General features: G+C 40.4%; 1 protein-coding gene across 2 annotated transcripts; it reads left to right on the top strand.

Moving 5' to 3' along the window:
- The first annotated feature begins 1,592 nt into the window (after nt 1-1,592).
- On the top strand, nt 1,593-18,184 carry LOC140941481 (peroxidasin homolog). Of its 2 annotated transcripts, XM_073390483.1 has the most exons (14): nt 1,593-1,715; nt 1,798-1,962; nt 2,120-2,160; nt 5,239-5,616; nt 6,721-6,846; nt 7,196-7,390; nt 9,770-10,510; nt 11,292-11,754; nt 12,089-12,309; nt 12,683-13,822; nt 14,323-14,586; nt 15,504-15,572; nt 16,156-16,528; nt 16,984-18,184. In XM_073390483.1, exons 2-14 carry the CDS (start codon nt 1,937-1,939, stop codon nt 17,213-17,215), a joined length of 4,269 nt encoding a protein of 1,422 aa, XP_073246584.1. In that variant the 5' UTR covers nt 1,593-1,715; nt 1,798-1,936; the 3' UTR covers nt 17,216-18,184. The 2 variants fall into 2 exon arrangements, with proteins under 2 accessions (XP_073246584.1, XP_073246591.1); XM_073390490.1 differs by lacking the exon at nt 5,239-5,616 and having other exon boundaries at nt 1,601-1,962.
- Nucleotides 18,185-22,573: the final 4,389 nt, after the last annotated feature.

A 22,573-nucleotide genomic window follows, 5' to 3' on the forward strand; every position in this document is an offset into this window, starting at 1 on the left:
CATGACAAAGAATTAAGGTTAAAAGAATTTCATAATTATCACTTGAAGAAAGATGCTTTGATCTTTAAACAAATTCTCTCAACTAATTATTTAAGGAAATGTATGGAGATCAGTTTGGAGAATTTTTATTTGGATACTGGGCCTTAAACCCGGGTTAACATTATCAGGAGCCTTGCCTTGTTCTGATAGCGATTAATGAATCGAGGAGTTAGAATCTGAAAGAAAGAAGAATATCTTCCGTGCTGCACTAAAAGGTTATAATCTCACTCTCAGATAGTCTCTTTATCTTTCAATAGACCATAACAAAGGGACTTTGATCCACAAAACATGCAAAGCCTCAATGAGGAACCAAGGGTCAGTGTGACAGTTCTTGGTGAACCTTAATCTTTGAAAAAAAAAAGCGGTTTTAAGTGCAGTGAAACCTCTCCTTTGGGTCAACTCTATTCATGGGGCACCTCATTCAAAGGACACGAAACCTTTTCTTGATTATGTGAGGATATTCTTGACTGACTCGGAGGAAAAGCATGATAGGGCTGGTAGGGTACATTCTGCACAGCAGCTGTTGCGTTTTGTTGATTCTTATGGCTGGAAAAAGACCAGGAAAAAGCCTAGACGGGTCTAGACTGCGAGCAGGCTTTGTTTCGTGAAAAATCATTAAGAGCGCGCGATAAGCAGTCTTGAAAAAAATAAAATTAAAAATAAAAAACCTTTAAGGATAGGTGTTGTCCCAAAATCATGGGCGTCAGACAAGATGCAAAGGCGAGCAAAAAAAAAAAAAACACGAACCCAACCAAGAGATGTGCATATGACTCGTCATGATTCATCACGAACAGTCCGGTCACACCCCGGGGCTGGTAGAAACTGAAATTGTCTGAGCCAGGAGTTCTTCCCAAGCATACTTTCATCGGTCCATTGTCCGTTTTATAGATTGCTCACTAGCCTGCCAATACAACCGTCTCTCATCGCCCCTCGTCGCTTGTGAAGTTTGCAGGAGAGAAACTTCGAAACTCATTTTCAAGCGGCGAGCACTTAAGAGATACGGCTGTATTAAATTCGCCGGCTAAATGCTCACAGAAATTTACGTAATCTATATCAAGCTTATCGATTATTATATTGGTTGTTGTTAGATTAGTCCTGGAATTGAGGCAGGCTGGAGGCGCGATAAACTAGACCCCGGCGCGGAGCATTTGATTCCTGGAATGTCACACAAGCAATCATTTCTACTATGGCAATGTCGTGACATTTTATTTTTGGCCAATACATGCACTGCAGGGTTCAAAGAAATTCTTTGTCATGTTTTGTATCAAGAAATGATTTTGACGTGTTCAAGTGAAGAGAAGGAAGAACGCACACAGAAAGGGACGGACCACTAGAAAAGTTATGGGGGGGGGAGGGAATTTTGGAGCGGCAGGAATTTTTTTTCGTTATCAAATTCCTTGGATGAGTTTTTTTAGGCCATAGCATGAATATTGTTAAGCATTAATTGGCGTGCGTGAATTTTTTTTCATGTAATTTTCCCTTGCGCGAACATATTTTTTTGGACTTCTTCCCCCCCCCCCTCCCCCACCCCCCATAAGGTTTCTAATGGTCCGTCCCTAAACAATCCTGTTAAACTGACGAAGAGAATGAACTGCTAATCGCTATTGTAAGCTGCGCCAAATACTAGTTTATAGGGTAGAGGCTGTCATTAGCAGTTCCTCTCTTTTTGGCATCAGGTGATCATTCAGACTTCCGCTACAATAGTCATTTTAACGCTTAAGATGTTTATTTACGAATCTACGCACTTCCTTTTTAAAGCCGACAGCCATTCATAGAAGGAGAATATGCTAGCCAGCGTCTCCCCTGGGGTTACTATTTTGGTGATCGTGATATTTTGCGGTTTCCTCGGCGCTTTTTTTTGTGCTGTCTTCGCAGCGTACGGACTCAAACAGTGGAAATGATTCCCTTGGCCATTGTCACATTGTAAGTAGCTTCTCTAGAGAATATCGTCTTTACAAGTAGGCATGTTATTCTAAAACTTACAGTGAGAACATAATCCTACGAGATGAAAGATCAACAAAACGATTTTGTGTTTTTCTGTTTTCATTGTAACTCTCTCGTGTTCTTTGTCTCTCCACAGAACAAGCATTCTTGGCATAGCGTTTACTAACGTTTCCGCTGGTAAGAACTAGACAATAATCCCTGTATTAAATAATAGAACGCGCTAGTAGAATTTCGTGTTGTTAACAGGAAACTTAGACTTGAAAGCTTTTGGGCTTGTGTCATTGATTTTATAATCCTTTTGCCTTTGTCGGATTTATTTTTCAATTCAAACGTGCGGCCTGGCACAGTGAAATATTTCAGTTGTGTTTGGCTTTCCTCCCACGAAAACAAAAAAAATGGAGAATGATGAAGACTTGCCAGGTTGCTTCATTGACCAATAGAGCGACTTCCAGGGATCAAGGCAAAGGAGTCCTCGACTAAGCTACCCAGTAGCTTGCAAGCAAGCTCTCCTATTTGGACGAGCGAAACCAGCCGCGCGAGAAGGTACCGTGTGAGAACGCGCGAGCGAGCGGCGAAGCGTCCCTCTCGCGCGTGTACTTTTCACGATGTTCCCCAAATGGAGAGTAGCTAGTCAACCGTCACCCCGGCAGAGTGGATAGGTATTTTGGGGTAGCTTCTTTACAATATCAACGTTGTCTCACTTAGGGATGTAACTTACTTGTTTACTTATTTATTTATTCATTTATTTTGTTGGTGAACCACCTCGTAATCAGCGCTTTTCTTTAGAAAATGAGAGGGACGGGAAATGCCCTGGGAATCTGGTTGTTTTGTTAGGATTGGTCATATTTAGTGATAGGCATCTCGGTTACTCTACCTTTTCCTTGGAAAGGAGGTCCTTTCTGTACTCCAAAGTAAAATAAACATTATTTCTTTTTTTTTTTTTTTAAATAAAATAAACTAAATACAGATAAGTAAGTAGAGACTATAACAGGGAGTTACCCCAGAAGCGTAAGCCCTCTAATGCGATTGATCTCAAGGAATTTTTTATCGTATGGCGCTATTACGGACGGACTCTCAATATTAAGGACACTTAGTTAAGGTAAAAAAAAAAACCACTGCAAAAACGTGTACGAACAATCTTGCTCAACGTCGGATCCAAAAAGATCGTGATCAGTCATAATATATAAAATTGAAAATGTTACAGTCAAGAAGACTTCAGCAGGGACTGATCAAACAACATGAAATAGAGTTATTATTGAGATATTTCTTAAAAAGACAAGATAACAAAAAAATAAAAGATATACTATATATCTATATATGGTTACAGTTCATCACGTTTATTGATGAACTGTAACTATATATAGTATATCTTGTGATGAACTGTAACTATATATAGATATAGTATATCTTTTTTTTTTTTGTTATCTTGTCTTGAGTAACCACACCATACCACGTCATATTATGTAATTTCCGGTCATTATTTTACTTCATACATATTTCTGTAAATTCGTGATATCTCAATAAACCTGATGAAGACTGGTATTGGCCAGTCGAAATATCGCAACTTAACTCTATTTCACGTTGTTTGATCAGTCCCTGCAAAAGTCTTCTTGACTGTACCATTTTCAATTAAGGACACTAACTCATGGTCCAAAGGGTGCCCCAGAGGTTCTTTGCAATATTTAGTGACCTGCGTCGCAGGCTAAGCGTTAATAAGAGAAGAGGAAGGGCGGCAAAATCAGGTCCTTGCCAACTTCGGGAGGGAGAGGAGGGATTGCCACGCAGACCAACAGTTGGCAACGTGGTCATGATTGATCACGTGTGCTGGACCAGGTCATTGCGGGCGAGAAGAGGAGCCCGCAATCCTAATCTCCAGCAGTTATGGGCTTCTGTCTCCAGGTTGTTATTACGCATGCATCGCATGTAAGAAGTCAGCATTCGTTTGGACTTCCATTAAGAATGTATGGAATGTACAGAACGTACTTTGAACACGCGCGTTTGGATATTCTAGCACTCGTCATCTGATCAAGTGTGTTTTGACCATTTGTCACGTGGAACTTACGCAAAGCACAGCGCTGGAGCAAAAGCGTTTTGACCTTCGATCGTTGTCACCTGCACTCCGTAACCTTTGGTTATTACTAGTTTGTAAGCCTAAAATGAGTAATTTGCTTTAAAACTTGACAAGCTGTCTCGATCTCGAAAGGAGGGGTATTTTTGTTTACAACTTGTAATGAATAGCAAAATAATGAATGGAAAATCGCACATACAGTTGTAGTTCTCAAACAGCTGAAAGAACGCAGCTGGCATGCAACCTCATTCCCAGGGTCCCGAGTAGGAGAAGACCCTGGGAACGAGGTTGATCTCGCGTGTAGGCCACAAGTGACTCCATGATAATCCTAAAGTCACTTGGATTATTTCCTGTGGTTTATCATCAGAACAATTTAAACCAGTTAGAACTAAAATTTATCGCTGAATAAAACAAAAAAACAAACAATTTAGTTGCCGAACTTCTCTCTGGTCTCTCATCGTGTCACAACGACGCAAGCATCTTTCTTCCAAAATTAATTTTATTCCCTTGTTTATTTGGGTTATATTGAAACAGGCTACAAAACCTCGGTAGAAGTGACTTGGATTGTCTTGCATTCACTCATTACCTATGAAAGAACTCGTGAAAGTCAGAGAATTTCCACGCAGAGGGCTTATAAAACCCTTATAAAGTATGCATCATTTCCTATGCGGTCAAACTGCGTTCTTAAGAGTGAGACTTGGAAAATGTCTTCGTCATTGGATCCTATTATTAAACGGGTCGAAGTTACATCAAGGTCCTGTTTCATACAAAACATGAAGGCCGGAATATCAACGAACGAACGACCGAATGGATGGATGGATGAATGAGTGAGTGAGTGAATGAATGAATGAATGAATGAATAGTTGGATGAATGACTGAATGAATAGACTGATGAATGAATGGATGGACGAAGAATCAACAATTTCACACAAACATTAGGAATCGAGTTACTTTAACCCTTTGAGCCCCAAGATCCACATACAAATTCTCCAGATTGATCTCCATACATTTCTTTTAATAATGGTTGAGAGAATTTGGTTTATGATCAGAACATACTTCCTTTGGTGTTCAATTTAGTAATTCCCATAACCTTTACTCTTGATGATCTGCTGATGTTGTTAGGAGAAAATTGATGTTGGTCACTCTTGGGACCTAGAGGGTTGAGCATGTTATTCTTTTCCATTCAGGTAAATGCCAGCGTAAGATCACTCAGCTATCAGGACAGTCTGGTACCATAGAATCACCAGGTTACCCACACAGCTATGGTCCTGCACAGACCTGTATATGGCAGATAAAAGTTAACACAGGATTCAGAGTTCACATTCATTTTGACGCACGCTTCGATGTCAGCAGGACTCCAGCCTGTCGGGACGAGTACGTTCTGATCAGTACCCGAAAACAGAGATTTACTGACTTTAATGTTGTTCGCAATAAAAAGGATTCAGTGGTTTTCTGTGGCAACCAAAAGCCCAGCAATGTCACATCTCCTGCCAATGAGTTGTGGATACGTTTCAAATCAAAGTCTGGTGGCCGGAGTGGGTTTAGAGCATGGTTTGGAGCAGAGGGTACGTGGTTATGGGGGGAAGGGATCCAGATTTCTTCCTTTCTTTCTTTCTTTCTTTTTTTCATTCAGCAGTGTATACTCATTCTAATTTCAAAGTTTCAATTATCTTTCTGAATATCTGAAAACTTTATATATAGAAATACTGCTCTGTAGTCCAACCTTCGTTTCCAGGGTTATCTGCTACATGTCCCTGCGGAGCGAGAGACAGGGACGGGTAGGAGGGGACCCTGGGAACGAGTGTGTCTGTAGTCTTGACGTTTGGAGTTATTTGCCGAATATGTTCAAATTTTTTGTCCAAAGGCTCAAAAATCCTGAAAAGGACGGGGGGGGGTTACTTTGAGTTAATTTTTGCTGGGTATGTGCCGCTGGCCTATCAGAACCCCTACCCCATTATAGTGTATTCTGTGGCCATGTTATAGACCGCATCTTAGTCACTTTTGGAAAAAAGTAATTTTCGCGATCCCAACTTAGTCACTTTCTGTTTAAGCATCTACCTTATAAAGCCTTCTAACTAAGTCATCCTGAAATAAACTGACACATTTGCTAAACTTAATGTGGTGTAAATCTTTCTATTTTAAAATCCCTACATATCTAAATTTTCTTACCCCCAAAATCCTGACAATGTGTGACCCCATTCCAGTTAAAAATGCAACCTGATGATAGTCAATCCAGTCGTGAAAATGCGACCGCATCCAGCTGCACATCCCCATTAGCCTATTACTAGGAAGTACCCTCCCCCCCGGGTCAAAATACATGACAACAATGTAAACAGGTGTTCAATCTTTTCCCGTTTTTTATGCTTACGCGACCTCGAGCTACCGGAGGATTGAAAAATACACCAAAATTTATATCATGTAAAGAAAGTTTGTGAGTTGTTCTCCTTCTTAACCTTCTCAATCCCAGTCTGTGGGCGAGATGATGTTGTGACCATTCAAATCGAGCTAATGCATGAAGTCTCTCTGTTGGTAATTTAATGGTTCTATGTGTTTTTCAGCTCTTTACTGAATAAAATTTGTATTTTTTTTTTTGTCCAGTTTTGGCTTTGACCACTTATTGGAACGAAAATGTTTAACATTAAAGTCATTATTAAAAAATATCCTATTAGATATTGATGAGTGCACAGAGCGGAAGAATGGCGGCTGCCATCACAACTGTGTGAATACCCCAGGGAGCTTCCGATGCAAATGTCGATCAGGATTCCGCCTTGTTCCTAAAGAAAAGAAATGTGTTGGTGAGTAACTCGACTCAATTGAAGTTTTTATATAAGATCTCAAGGGGTCTCATTTATTAATTCATTATTATTATTTAGTGTTTATAAATGCTTAACAGCTAAAAATGTAATGTCTAGTGACGAAAACCCTTTGGGACCCTTTAGTGCGCACTCAATCAAAGTTTTTAGTTAAAAAAAGGTCCTTATAGAGGTTCCTACAAGGACAGCTGAGCCATCACCCAAAGGGAGCTTCCGACATGGGCAAAAGAGTTTATCAAAATAACCATCCACTAATAGCCTGCGCGAACTCATTTCTTGGCTATTCATCGAGCTTGCTTAATTGCTAACCTACTCTCTTCTTGTATTCCAGAGGACATCGCAATTTCGTTCTCCAAGAAGCGTTATCGTTCATCAGTACAGATCACAGCCCCGCCTGGCACTTCCATTCTTACAGTTCGAGCCAGTGCCAGGAATTCCCGAAGAGTATTCCATTATTCCATTGTATCTGTGAACAAAAAGCCTTACAATGATAAAACCGCATTTTTTGAAGTGAACGCATCAACAGGTACCGTGCTTCTTGGACTATTTCCTGATTTATACAATTATATGTTAGGAATATGTTTTAAGCTGTTATGTTACACACCTAACAAAAAACCTATGAATGCAGAGGTCCACTCAAAGCATAAATAAAACCGAGTGGTTCTTTCTTCCTGGATCTCTAATGTAGAGATACTATTGCCAGACATCATGACTTGAAGTGGGAATTAAAACAAAACTCAATGCGAGGCTGACAATACTGCAAAGGGTTGATTTATTTGAGGGCAATGTTTCGGCTAACAAAACTAGCCTTCCTCAGGGCCAGAACTGTACCTTCTCGATTACCTTGTTGTATAATTAATTACCTGTGTATCATACTATCTATTGTTCTCATTTTAGTTTGTCGTTAGAGACCTTTAGATTCGAGGACGAGAACGACTACGAGTACGAGATTTGATTTAAAGTTTTTTTCACGTATTGTCAAAAGATAGACACCGCTGAATTCTTCACTGCACTTTTTTCACCAGGAAGTCAGTAAAGTTAGCCTTGTTTTCGTTATTGAAGGAGGTTAAGACCCCTCACGATTGCAAAATGCTAAAACTTCTAACATTTCATAACTTGTTCCCGCCACTACGACATTAGAGACCTTTAGATTCCAGGACGAGGACGACTTCGAGTACGAGATTTGACTTCACGTTTTTTCGCGTATTCTGAAATTATAGACTCCCCGGAAAGCTTCATTTTCCCATTTTTCACTAGAAATGTTAGCACTGTTACCTTTAGTAAAGGAGGTTACACCCTCTCGCGATCGCAAAATGATAAAACTTTTAACATTTGATAACTTGTTTGTGCCACTTCGACATTCTCGCTAAAACTCGTAGTAGAATGACGACGGCTACCACATTTTCCCGCCAAAATGACGCTGGTTCACGCGCCAGCACTACGTAGTATTGAGAAAATCTCGTACTCGTAGTCGTTCTCGTCTTAGGATCTAAAGGTCTCTATTAAAAGATCTTAAAACTCGTAGTAGAATGACGACGGCTACCACGTTTTCCCGCCAAAATTACGCTAGCTCACGCGCGGGCAGTACTTACTACTGAGAAAATCTCGTACTCGCAGTCGTTCTCGTCTTAGAATCTAAACCTCTCTATAGAGTACCGAAGTGATGACGTCATAAAAATGAAATTTGTGAAATTATGGGATTTGTTAAGCTATTCTGAAAGAACAACGTCCAAGACGCCTACTCGCCAAAAATTAGCAATTCGGGGCAAATTGTCTCTGAGATATTAGCCCAGTTATGCTGTGACGATTCCATACAAATCCTTCTAAATTTGGCTTGGTTCATAAGATTAGGAACCAGGTAAGATTTAGAAGGATTTGTATGGAGTCATCGGAGCATAACTGGGCTAATATCTCAGAGACAATCTGCCCCAAATTGCTAATTTTTGGCGAGTAGGCGTCTTGGACGTTGTTCTTTCAGAATAGCTTAACAAATCCCATAATTTCACAAATTTCATTTTCTATGACGTCACACTTCGGTACTCTATTAACCTTTCATGTGAATTTAAATTCAAATCTTAGGAGCCTTTATAGTATTCTCTTTCAGTGTAGCTCTGGCCCTGAGAAAGGCTAATTTTGTTATTGGCCACCCATTTGGCCTCAGATAAATCAGCCCTTTTCCATATTCCAGCCTTGCTTCAGTTTTGTTTTAATTCTCATTTACATACTTATAAACAATAACAAAGGAAAAGGATACAAGAGGACCAAAGCAGTAAGGAGAAACAAAAAGGTCGTACGACGATCATAGGTAGATGGGGGCAGGGATAGTGCTGTATAGACCTCGCCTCCCACTAATGCAGCCTCCAGACCGGCCGCATCGACATGCCACATGCGGGTTGAGCTTGTTCTCTTCTCCGACTGGTTTTTCGTCTGGTTACCTGGTTCGCCCCTCTCTCATAAGTAAACATTCCAAATTCAAATTCGATCACGAAAAGTAGGCTCGATTACCAACCGCTGTTCGGGAAATGAGCCGGCGCCCCACCAGCGGAAATCGAGCCTATCAGGAAAGTGTCTCAAATTATTTGTGGGCACTTTGAAAAATGACCCTTGTATTCTGAGCATTCTCCCAAAGTCGAACACTCTTGTATCTCAGACATTTCTAGTGATCAATTTTAGGGAAGAGTTTCGTCTTACGGTTGATCCACAGCAAAGGGGTGAGGCTTGTCCGTGAAATCTGATCTAACTACTATTCATATACAATAAAGTAAAGACACTTACTGTCGTCTCCTCATCCACGACATCACCATTACCATGAAAGTTTTTTATTCCAGTTTAGGTAATCCTTCACCGTATTACGACAGTTTGTCTTTCTGTGTGTCGTTATTTTTGTCTCTCTCCCTCTGTTCAGGCACAGTTTCCGTTCGCCGCAAACTCCAGAGGAAGTCCAACTATCGCCTGCGAGTGAAGGCAAGCATTGATAATGTCGTTTCAGGTTATGTCATGGTCATTATCAGAGTAACAAGCGCGCAAAAGAGACGACCCCAACCGAGGGGGAATCAAGGCTTAAAATTCCCCAGTCCTATATACTCTGTTATTATCCCGTGCAGCATGGTCGTCGGACAGACCATCCTGCACCTGCGCGTAGAAAAAAGCAAACACTTAAAGAACTCAACTGTACGCTATAGATTGCAGTCTATAGATCCTTTTCACGGAAAACCTCATTTTAGTCTGCACCCCGCGAAAGGCTTTCTCAGAATTAGCAGAGAACTCACAGAACTGGTCTCTGGTGATAAAGCCTCAAGCTTCGTGCTACAAGTTGTCGCTCGGACTCAAGAAAAACCAAATGTGTTCGAGTCGACGCAGGTGTCTGTCGTGGTGGTACCTGATTACGCTGGCAATGGATTCGTGAAGTCCTCCATGGCTGCGGTTAAAAACAAGTCGGCTGCTGTGGACCGCTCTGAACGCCTAAGATCTCAGAGGAACGAGACGTTTTCAGATGATTTCAAATCACCTCTAAGTAGCACAGAATTTTCCTTGCATCGCATGTTTCGGCGACCGTCCACCGAAGCCCAGAAGATTTCAAAGGCAGACTTACAATTCAACAAGATTATTGGAGAGATAAAGCGCGAAATAGCAACACAACTAATAGGTAAGTTATTGCTGGTCTTTTTAAAGTTATGCCACTGATATTAATATTATAAAGGAAATAAAGGGAGATGTAAAGAATCAACCATAAGAGGACACAGAAAAAATCTGAGCCCCAGATGGGATTCGAACCCACGACCCTCCGTGTTCTAGATCGGATGCTCTAACCTCTGACCTGCTGAGGACTCGTTGGCGAGCAAGGGTCATTTTTATGGGTTGAACGGCATTTCGCAGTCACACAGTACTCATTAAAGTTAAAGTCACACAGTGCTCATTAAAGTTTCTTTCTACAAAACTTCCTTACTCCATTATAAACTTCGTCCTTAACCAGACACTCCCCCGCGCCTAGCACTTCTACCGCCATTTTTCCTCCTTCGAAGGGTGGGTGAGTTACTCGTGAAAATTTTTAAAAAAATGAAGAAAAAAAGAGAACTTTATTTATAGATATACTCATACCTTCTTATTGGTAAAGAGAGTATCAGGAGATGCAGCACTACTGTCTTCTCCCTTCCGCCCTTTCCTTTAGAACCTTTCTTAAAGCCTGATGATAAGACTGCTGCCGGGCTCCCTAATCAGTTTTGGTTTAGTGATTAACTTTTCATTCTCGATAAAGGCCACGATAAAACATCTTAAGATTCGTTTTGCCAAAGAGGTCTCATTTGAATGGTAACACCACAGGATTTTGTAAGGGTATAATAAAGGCTATAAAAAGGGGAAAGGGTATAATAAAGGCTATAAATCCTTGTCTCAGCCGTAATCAGGGGTCTTCCTATTTCTTGCTTTAGATGATCGTGGTCGTTCAGGCGTGGTATCCGTAAGACTGGGGGCAAGCTCTATCGCCTCTGCTTCCAAACTGTCTCAGATCATCAAAGAGGTCAACTGTACTTTACCTGTAGCCAACTGTTCTGACACTGAGTATCACTCGCGCTACCGAACGTTTGACGGCACCTGTAATAACCTTGACAATCCCACATGGGGAGCCGCGACAACACCCTATACTAGGATACTGGACCCAATCTACTACGATGTGAATGGTCTGTCAGATCCAGTTGGATTCCCCGATCAGCCGTATGCGCCAGATCTTCCATCACCGCACCGCGTAAGCAAAGAGTTTCTTATTCACGTTACGGAGGCTACTGGAAACAAGAACAACTACTCGCATATGCTAATGCAGTGGGGACAGTTCTTGGACCATGACATTTCTTTTACAGCAGAGAGCGAAGGTGGCGAAAAATGTTTTTTGCCAAAGTAGGTTTATATTTTACTGCTCTTTTTGTCAGGACTAATAATTTTATTTGTGCATGTTTTCTGAATTCACCATTTGCGCATCTTCCATAATGGATAGAGAAAACTAGGTGTAGTTTTGGGTATACCTTACGACAAAATTTTCGTGATTCTTCGATGGTGTTTTCAGAAAATTATTGTTAATCGCTCTGGGGGAATTCATAGCAGAACTGGGTAGAAAATTGAATTTGCGACCTCGAAATGGGAATTGGCTGAGTTGTTATGGGATGTTTTCCTTACTATCATTTATGTAAATCTTCGTGTTCTTATGTAAGTAATACTGCGTCTGTTCTTGTAGCTGTGATGGATCATTTGAAGATTTTGAGCCTCCTTGCTTTCCAATAATGTATCCAGATGAGTCTGGGTGTACTATGTTTACTCGGTCAGCGGCCGCATGCCAAAATGATAACGAGAATGTAACGCCTCGGGAGCAGCTGAACACCATCACCTCGTTTATCGATGGATCACAAATATATGGCTCCAGTAATCACGTAGCTGAGCGTCTTAGAGACTTTGAATGTAAGTATTAAGTACTGACAGAGTGGAGTAGAAAATTTTCACTGGACTGATTTCCAGAATTTTACTGTAGGCTCTTGTTTTCTTAGACAACAAAACTTTGCTCCACTTTGTCTCCCTTCACCCGGGTGATGGGTACCGGCGAAAAATATTCCTTTATTAGCATTCCATCTAAGGGTAGAGGTGGAAGGGGCAGCAATACTAGTCGCTTCAAGCCACAAAAACAAAGTTAAACTCCGGGTTGATGGGCTACATGGCTTGTACGCCGAGTTAACCAATTCTATCTAAACCGTACCAGCCATTGTTAATGATTTTTTCCACGTTGGGTGTTTGTATCATACCTGCCGTTCCATTTGCCTTGCGTTTTGATCCTCAGCAAACAAAGGTACCATGAGAATAACTCGACCGAGATATCTCCTACCACATGTGCAGTCACCGTTCAAGCCACCCCTTAACCTGTGTCAATTATTCGGTGGATGCTTCGATGCTGGCGACTTCAGAGTCAATGAACAGATCGCACTCGCATCCATGCATACCTTGTGGGTCAGAGAGCACAACCGAATAGCAGAGAGTCTTAACCAAATCAACAAACACTGGAATGCGGAAAAGGTATACCAAGAGACTAGAAAAATAGTCGGGGCCGTGCTTCAGCACATAACATATAATCATTACCTACCGAAAATTCTGGGTAACAAGGCCTTGCCACTTTATCGAGGATACAGAAATGTACACCCTGGCGTCCTGAATGTGTTTGCGTCCTCCGCGTTTAGGTTCGGCCACAGTATGGTAAGACCAAAGTTTTCAATGCTTGATGCAAATTTTGATCCGATTGCTCCAGAAGTGCCTCTCATCAAGGCGTTTTTCAATAACAAACTTGTGCAGGGAGAAGGCATTGAACCTGTTCTCCTTGGACTTGTAGCCAACGATTCGCAGGGCACCAACCGAATAATGGCCGCTGGGCTTACAAAGCAGCTGTTCCAGCAGCCTGAATCTGAACATGGCTTTGATCTGGCGGCACTCAATATCCAACGCGGCCGTGACCATGGTCTCCCTGGTTACGGTGCCTGGAGACGCCAATGCAATCTCTCACACGCAGACATTTTTCAAGAAACAAACTTTGAAATCAAAGATGCTACCGTTAGGAAGTTACTCCACGATTTGTACGAAGACGTGGAATATGCGGACCTGTGGGTGGCAGGTCTGGCTGAAGATCCTATTCCAGGTGCCATGGTTGGCCCCACGTTTCACTGCATTATCAAAGAACAATTTCGTCGGCTACGTGATGGTGATCGTTTCTGGTTCGAAAACCAAGGGGTTTTTAGCGATGAACAAATTGCTGAACTCCATAAGACTTCATTGTCGCGAGTGTTATGCGATAACGTGTTTGGCATTGTTTCTGTTCAGCGAGATGCCTTCATCACCGCAACTGATGAACTGAAGCGTGTTGAATGTACGGGGATCCCTGGTATGGACTTAAGAAAGTGGAGAGAAAGCCAGCCTTCACCACCTGAAACATGTAAGTGTCTTAATCTTCTTCATCTTCTGAGTGCATTTAAACTTATGGAAGTTTTGGAGTCTCAAAGCCACCATTATAACGATTACTGTTACTACAGAAATGTGTCCCTTAGCCGATCGAGCTGGCACGACTGTCCGTATACAAGGTTGGGCTGCATTTCTAGAGCGTCACTGGTTTCCTTAATTGTACGCATGCAGAGCCTATTGTCTGCGTTTCATTTTTCTGGCCGAGAAAAAAAATGAAAAGGAAAAAAAATAATAAAAATAACAACTTTTCGTGCAAGGATTAACTTACAACGGTTATGTGCCCAGTTGTCCAGTGAAGGTTCTCACGACGCATAAATTATTTCACGTTACGACTTACGTCGCTGTTCTTTTTATTTCCAAGTATAACACTGCCATCCACAACTTAAATCAATCAAATCTCTTACGGGAATCATTTAATTGATTACATTACTCTCAAGCCATGAACACTGGAGAATGCTTCGCTTGATTTTTCAGATGGAACCTGGTCTTCATGGGTATACACTGTCAGGAAGCCGACGGGAAGCTGGGCTGTGGCGCTAAATGGTGACCTGTGTTCTACGTCTGTGATGGATATAGAGTGTCAGAGAGCCGATGGCTCGGCAGCTCAGCTGACAGGGCAGGTTATTCATTGTAAAGAGCGTGTGGGTGTATACTGCAGAAACACTGAACAGACCGGACCTAACAAAATCTGTGACGACTATCGCTTTAGATTTTTGTGCTCCAACATAGAAAGACCAGGTGAGTTTATAGACCTTAAAGTTTTTTTTCCAAGGTGCACTCTGACAATAGCCTGCGTCGCAGACCCTCTAAATCTTCTATGTAGACAATACAAATGGTTTAGACGAGTGCGTGGGCCGGCTGCAATGCAGGCTATCTGACAAACGATTTTCTAAACTTTTACTTGCCGTGTTTCCCTGTTTTATGGAAATTCCCGACATCCTTTTCAATAAAGCAAGTTTATTTCTTCCCCTTTCTTCTATGCACAGGCTTCATTATCTTTCCCTTAAAGAAAATCCGCGAAAAAGTGAGTGCAGCAGTAGAATGGGCCATTTTCAAGGTCATGACAATATCAGAATCAATTTCGTTATTGCTTTCTAATTTAAATTTGTCAATACCACTGAGGTTTAAAAAACAATATCCTTAATTTGCACAAGTACACAACAAATTGCAGGATTCCGGTAGTCGTAGTAAGATGACGTCATCATGTGATTGTCCTATCACGTGGTAGGGCATGAGAGGAGGATAGCCGCGTTTACTTTCGCGTCAGCACTAACTTTGCACGGAAAATTATAACACCCCATTAAACCCTGCGAAGGAGAGATGCTCTACACGTCGTGCAGATAGCTATTGTAAACCAATAGCTATCCGACAACGCTCTGCGCAAGGCAACTTCATCTATGTACCTTGTAATCAACAGCTACCACAACGGGCATTAAAACTTCAATGTCTTGTAATGACCAGGAGGTCCTTATTATATTGGAACTTTTAATTTGTTTGTCTACTACCGAGCTAGATCACTCACAAAACAGGTTTTCAAGGCTTTCAGATAAAGAATGTTGTTCCCTTGTGTAATTTTTAAAATGATACTCTCTCTTGTTTCTTCATTTTAAAGTATCATAAGAGTCAATTGGTCTTCATTTTTTTTTATTTTTCAGTGTCGCAGGAATTCACAGCTTTAGAGAATTCAACATTTAATTCAAAACTTGCAACACAATGCGATACATGTAAGAATTAAGTAAACACTAATTTTACTTAGGGTATAAAATCTTATTGTTATAGCCATGACCATTCATAACTGACATGGACAACAAAGAACTAATCACTTCTCGAAACACAGCGATAAAGTTCTTCGTCAAGCAAAGATATTACGCGCAAACAAGTTTCATATTTTGGCCTTGCTTCTTATTGGCTAATAAGAACTCAAAAACTTTAGAGCATTGAGCGTTCGAGATTATATCTTTTATAAACGAGGAATTTAGTTGTTTCTATTTATTTTGATTATCACTGTTTCTTAAACGATCAGTCTTTGTTTCTTAAATTAACAGGCACTGTTTCACTTATACAGTGGGTTGTTAATACCATGGAATCCACCGGACGGCTGGGCCATCACAATACACTCTGCGTGAAAGATTTAGAAAGGGACGTCCGCATACTAATTTTAAGAGTAGTTAGAGAATATCATTAGGATGCGGATATACAAGTTCGGTCTTCGTCTAGCACATGTCCGTTTGCAAACTTATTCTCGAGAATCATAGTCAGCTTCCATAGTCGTATGGCACAACTGCTGAAACTTAATTTTCTTAATAGGGAGACACCCGACCGACTTCCCTTTATCATTCAAAGTAATTCAACACGTCACCATAACCCATGCTTATAACACCGAGCTGAGCAGAAAACACATGTTCGCCGGAAAGAACAAAGGACAACCCAAGAAGCGCTTTCTAATTGCTTTCGATACAAAGAAAATTACAAGGAGAGCCATAGTACATTCAGCAAAACTGTATCTTTATCTCGCTGGATTTGGTATTAGTGATGTGGGGGATGACATGGCATCAATTCCAGCCAATACATTGGAGGTGTATCAGATCATCAGCACAGACTGGAATCCTAAGAACACGACCAGTGTGATTCCATGGCATCAAGATTATCTGGGGATTGGGAAAGACGTCTCAAAGATTAAGTACGTGCACAATTTTCTTTTCAATTAAAACGTCAAAAACAATTTGTGTAGTTTACTTTGCTCTTTAAACAGAGACTTTGTTTTAGTATACCTCTCCACAGCCAAAAAGCGAGACCGTGGCCCCTAGAGTGAAAGGTGTAAATTAAAGAAAGAGGATCGTAGACCAACTTTGTCCGTTTGTAACTAGTGGAACTGATACGGCAAGTCTCCTTATTCGAGTCTGTGTATAGACGCCCTTCCCCACCCCCCAGCCCCCGCATTCAAGATTTTTTTCCTCAGGGTAGGGGGCTGATTTAATCTCTAAATCATTCGGTTCCATCGCGCCCATTCAGGCGTTTAAATGTACAAGTATCAAAATTGGGTAGCACGACCTCCCCCCTCAGTACTGCCTATAAACCCCTGTCTTAATCTTCAACCATTTTTAGATATCAAAACGTTTGATTTCGTTTACACAGATTAGCAGAAAGTGATGTCATTCGACCAGGAGATGGGCAACGATGGATTGAACTGGATGTTCAATATGCTATAATAAACTGGCAAATACGACAACAGCCAAATTATGGGCTCATGTTCAAGAGCAAAAGGGAATCTAATGCAAATGCAGTGATGAGATTCGCTTCTAGTGATCATCCCCTTGATGATATACACCCCAAGCTTGTCGTGTGTATTAGTGTCCCTCCGTGGTAGCTAATACTCAGAACAGAGCTAGCTGTTTTAACTTAGTTATTTTTCACCTATTTTGTGGAAGAAATCTCTACGGACTAGAACCCAGACCACATTTGTCAGGGAGGAAAGAGCTCTGAACACTGGCACATAGTTTTAAATGAAATGAGAAAATGCAGTCGCACATGTCAGACATTAAAATACTTAACTTCTGTGATACAGTCTACTGCTTGCATTAACTTAGTGTTGGCAATGTTCTCAAAAAATCAATAGTAAGGAGATCTCAATTTGGTCTGAAAAAGATAAAAAGGGCGGTTGCTAATTGAACGGACAAGTTATTGAAGCCGATAAGGAAGTAGAGTTAAGTTGTTTAATTGTTTATCTCTTTTACGAATACCACCTTGTTTTGGGTGCCGCAAAATTCTCGCGATTCGGATTTCAAGACAACGCTGAGCGGATATGATCCGAAATAAGAGTCTGTGTCAGTGACGCATTAGTCTCACACATAAAACGAACCAAGTTCATAATTAAGCTTCAAATACATGACGAGAGCTACACGAAGAGACGACCTTTGTAGTGTAATAGTTGTTGTGTACTATATACATGTGTCATCCAATTTTGAAATTGTTAAAAACCAGCTCTAAACAAACCCTTCACTAAAGAGAATTATTCCCCAGCAGACGACTGCTTCATAGACTAAAACAAACACGTATTGACGTTATCAGCAGAAAATAGCTGAATTTCCTTATTAAAAAATCATTAAATAAGGTCAAAGTGGAGTATATCAGGGCTCATAAAACTGAAAAAAGCCTTTGTCCTTTGAGTGATTTAGCAACAAGAATTTAAATCCATTTAATTAAACTGTTACAGTCTAATTGTGGTCATGATGGACAAGTAGCGCTGATGATCTTTCAAATATTACTCTCCAACTTTGAAGATTCGACGTGTTGTTCAATAACGTAGCATTGGGTCATTCAATGTCACTTCCCTTCTTTGTGCGATACACTTTAACAATATGTGGCTTTTTCTTTATTTACAACGTGAACATCGGTCGTTATCCTTAGGATATTTTTTAGTGTTTTCACAGGTGAAGCAAAGTAAAGTGTTTTTAATATCGTTTTTTAGCAACTTAAATTACATACTCCCGACCCACTGCAGCTGCTCTTCTTTCTTTCTTTACCTTCTCAGTGATGAGAAATGGTTCTTTTGTTTGTCTGCTTCTTTGTTGATACTTTTCCTAAGTAACCCTTTAATTTTAGATGCACAAGAGCGTAAAAGGGGCAAACTGCCAAGGCCGGTTGTATTATAAACGGCCTTTCATGTAACCCCCAAACTGACTTGCGAGACAAAATTCAGTCAAAAGTATTACGGGATCGTTCGATTTACTCCAAGGCTCGTCTAACAAAAATTCTCGGACCTTTTAAAGCGTTATCCTATAGAACTTCCACTTTCATATACAGGGTTTATCTTAATTTCATTAAGTTTTGATGGTTTTTGTCCAGTAACTGGTTCGATTCAGAATCACAGTTGAAGAAATGTATTTCAGTCAGGCAGGGATTTCAGGGACCAATCTTTTATTTTTCTGGTTAGCCCAGGACAGCTTGAAGGACCCATACAGATTTCCAGTAAATTATAATACACAAACTTTGTACAGTCAAACCTCGTTAATGAGGACACTGAGGGGGCCATAGAAAGTGTCCGTATTAAACGGGTTGAATTTAGAGAGAAATGTAAGGGTTTTCATTACTCATGCAGGTACAAAGTAAACTGTCCCTATAAATAATTCCCTGTCCAAATTAAGAGGGTGTCCGTAAAGCGGGCTGTTACTGTACAATATTTTGTCTTCTGCCTCCAATATTCATGTTCAGCTTAGGAGATAGTTGTGGCAAATATGAATATTTATTATTCTCTGGAACTAAACAACTTGTCGGCCTCCAAACAGGGGACGTTAAAGCTAAGTATGAACCTCTCCGCAGACATTCCAGGACACAATAAACCCTTTTCCTTGTACAGTAATTGGATTAGAGGAAGTATATGACCCCTCATGGTGACGACATGAACAAGTCCCAAGAATGACCAACATCAATTTTCTCCTAACAATTTTAATACCTTATTGAAAGTGCTTTGATCTTTGAACAAATTCTCTCAACTAGTCTTTCAAGGAAACGTATAGAGATCAGTATTGAGAATTTGTATGTGGATATTGGAGTGTGAAGGGACATACCATGAGGTACATCTTTCTCATTATGTAAATGCTTCTGCAGTCTTTGTTTATACAAAATGCATTCTTGACATCGCACTCACCTAGAACAAGGGTTGATACTTTTCAAAAACTTAGCTTGGTAGCCATAGAAGTTTCATCGATAACCTTAAAAAAATCAAGTCTTTTATTCTTGTGGCTCACGTGGTTTATGATTTTAGTTTAAATCCTGGCACATGAGTCCATAAAATGAGAAAAGGCGGTAGACATGGCGAACTAGCTTTTGCCCGTTACATTTGCCAAGATACTAGGATAATTGGCCAGACTCACGCCAAACAAATATATAAAATTCATGATCATAATTGAAATTCGAAAACTAAGAAATCAGCTGGAAATGTGACGCAGGAAACGGCAATGATGGGCCGGGAGTATGCCGCGAGTCGGACTTACGAAAGCTACACGAGAAAAAGAAACTGCCCTTTTTTCCTTAGAGAGGCTGTCAAGCGGAAATGGCAAGGACACACAAAACGGCGTCGGCTCGACTCGGCAACATCGATCGGTAACGTCGCAATTATATTGGTCATTTAGTTGAGTGCCCCTCGACACATAAACACAAATCAAGAAGACCGTATTTCCTGGTAAATTAATACAAGCTTATAAACGCGCGAATTCGCCTTCGAAAAAAGCGACATTTTGCGGTCTTGTGGTTGATGGTTTTTAGATCGGCTTTTCATTAAAGGATTTTTGTTAACTAGCAATTTATATGTAAGGCGATTAAGATCGATCGTTATGCTAAAGTCAATATAAACTAGAGAATTCTGCACACAATCTAGGGGCGCGAGTACATCGAAGATAGCAACATACCCACTATCTTGTTCTTTCAGTGCTACCTCCTTTATAAACTTTCTCCTGTTTTTACTAGTATTTCTTGATTAGCCTACTAGGCAATCTACTAGGCTTTTTCTTTCTAGGGTCCAGTTCGTCTTTAGTAACGGCGCATGCGCAGTGATTGGATACCAGAGAGGTTCCCGGCTCGGCCGGCTCGCTATTTCATGTTTTCATACTTGGCAAAAAGAAGGAAAAAAAAAAATCGTAAATACCAGTTTAACATGTCGAAAAGGTGTGACACAGAATTGATTCACGCGTTTGGTTCCCGTTCCTTAAACCACGGAAAACATTTGAATCCAAAATCAACCTCTAAAAAAATTCTAACATTTACCGCGCTATAATGCTTGTATGGAGAAATTCAGCCTACTCTAGAATACGAAAAACTTAGATTAGAAAAAATAGATTCGGCCTGGGGCCAAAACGTTTAGTTTTATTTTCCATATATTTTTTTCACTATAAAAAATTGCGATAAAACATTTCTTAAACATTTCTTTTTCCTTCGAAAAGTGCCCGCCTTGATAGTTTCTTCGCATTCGTGACTAGGTTATTAATTAAGGCGAACAGCTATTATTTGTCTTGATTCACGTGTTAATGGCCCTGACGGGATACAATTAAAGACGGTGAAAATGACCGACATGGCGCCGAGAACTTTGACACCAGCTACTGGTTGGACCTGAGTGGCGCCCAACACTAGATGAGAAACGTGCTTATTCACGAAAATAGCTGTAGACAGTAAGATAATGAGAAGTTCGTGAGCTTCATTAGTGGCATCATGTGTTTGAGTTTTATAGCATTTGACATGGCTGACATTTTAGCGATGCAAAAATTTAGTACTTGGTACTTTGGTACCCAGTAAGGAAGAAACCAAATCCTAAATGGCCTGTACGTGCAACGAAATCGTTTCTGAGAGCAGAGGCCATGGCGTTTTCTTTTAGGTCATCTTCTTTCCTACTGATCGCGCCAAGTTAAACATAAAAACTTGCTTTTCGGCTACTATTAAAAGGTCCGCCAGTTTTTATTGGCGACGGGCTGGCAGTTTACTGATTAGGCCGGATTATTACATGGACATTAATTGCCGTTTGTTTGTATAATTGACATCTGTTAACTGTGTAATTATATCAACTGGAAGATCAGTCTACACGAGAAACAAACACGCGCTACAGAAACCGCGCGCATGCCTTGGTTTTCCGATTCTAAAATTTGTGAAGAAAGACATGTCAATCGATATCTTAAAAAATACCGATAACAAGTCTTTATTACCTCCCAATCTTTTATAAGTACATTTGTGCCTATAAACGTACAAAAACATTGTGTGGAATCCAAACAATAGAGATTGAAATGCCCTTGTTTCTGTATCCCTTCATTTTTACCCCATTTATAAGGCGTTACAGGACGGGGAATATAATATGACATCAGCCTGTTATTATTTTCTAGTCACGTTATCACCATGCCTTGCCGGAGTTCATAAATTCTATGTGGCTGTCGCTCCTTTGAGTTATTAAACCAGAAGTTATTTAACAGCAAGAAGAGATAATAAAATTTAGTGCCTCCTTTGGACCCAGGGTTTCCCGTTTTTTTCTGTTTTGGACCCAATTTTGAACTTTTGAGTACCGCCCTTTGGCTTCGCTTTCGTTCCGCAAAAATTATTCACATATCTTTCACTCTACAAAAGATATATTGGGCTTACTTTAATGCCTACATTGAAATACTGTTTATTGAAACCTGACTTGTTAGCTTTCTCACATGATTAATGATTAGAACCTCCTAAACAGAAAAGGTGTGACGCTGTGTATGCGCGTAGACTTAGTGGCGAACATTTAATTCCCTTGTTTATTTGTCTTCAATGCGAATGTAAGCAACATCTTTTTATAATGCCAAGCAGAACTTGTTGCTTGGATTCAGAACTTTATCTTGCATTAGTCTTTTGGTTTTGTTTTGTAGAAATGAGGATATCTATCTACGAAGAGAATGCCAAGTTAAAACTGCATGGAAGAAAGCGGTGACTGCAGAAGTATGATAAAAGTCTAATCAAATCGTGTAATGAACGACGCACGCTGATAGGATAAAAATGGTAAAATCTTTTAAACTAACCAAAGTTTATCTAAAATGGAATTACACCCATATAGGCAGTTATGCGAAAAGAAGAAAAAACACTCAGACCATTAGAATTTACGACTTTGGGCTCGAAATTACACACATTACAAAGCATTTCCTAACAAGCGGCAATGATCCAAGATTTTTTTATGAAACGATAAAACATTTGCCTAGGTTTTATTTTAAAAGTGCGCCGCCAA

Source organism: Porites lutea, chromosome 1 (genome assembly GCF_958299795.1).
Source record: "Porites lutea chromosome 1, jaPorLute2.1, whole genome shotgun sequence".
NCBI lineage: Eukaryota > Metazoa > Cnidaria > Anthozoa > Scleractinia > Poritidae > Porites > Porites lutea.

Coding starts and splice junctions, on each gene's coding strand:
- LOC140941481 (XM_073390483.1), top strand. CDS start 1,937: ATGATTCCCTTGGCCATTGTCACATT. Junction 2,161..5,238: donor GTTTACTAACGTTTCCGCTG/GTAAGAACTAGA, acceptor TTTTCCATTCAG/GTAAATGCCAGCGTAAGATC. Junction 11,755..12,088: donor GAAAAATGTTTTTTGCCAAA/GTAGGTTTATAT, acceptor CTGTTCTTGTAG/CTGTGATGGATCATTTGAAG.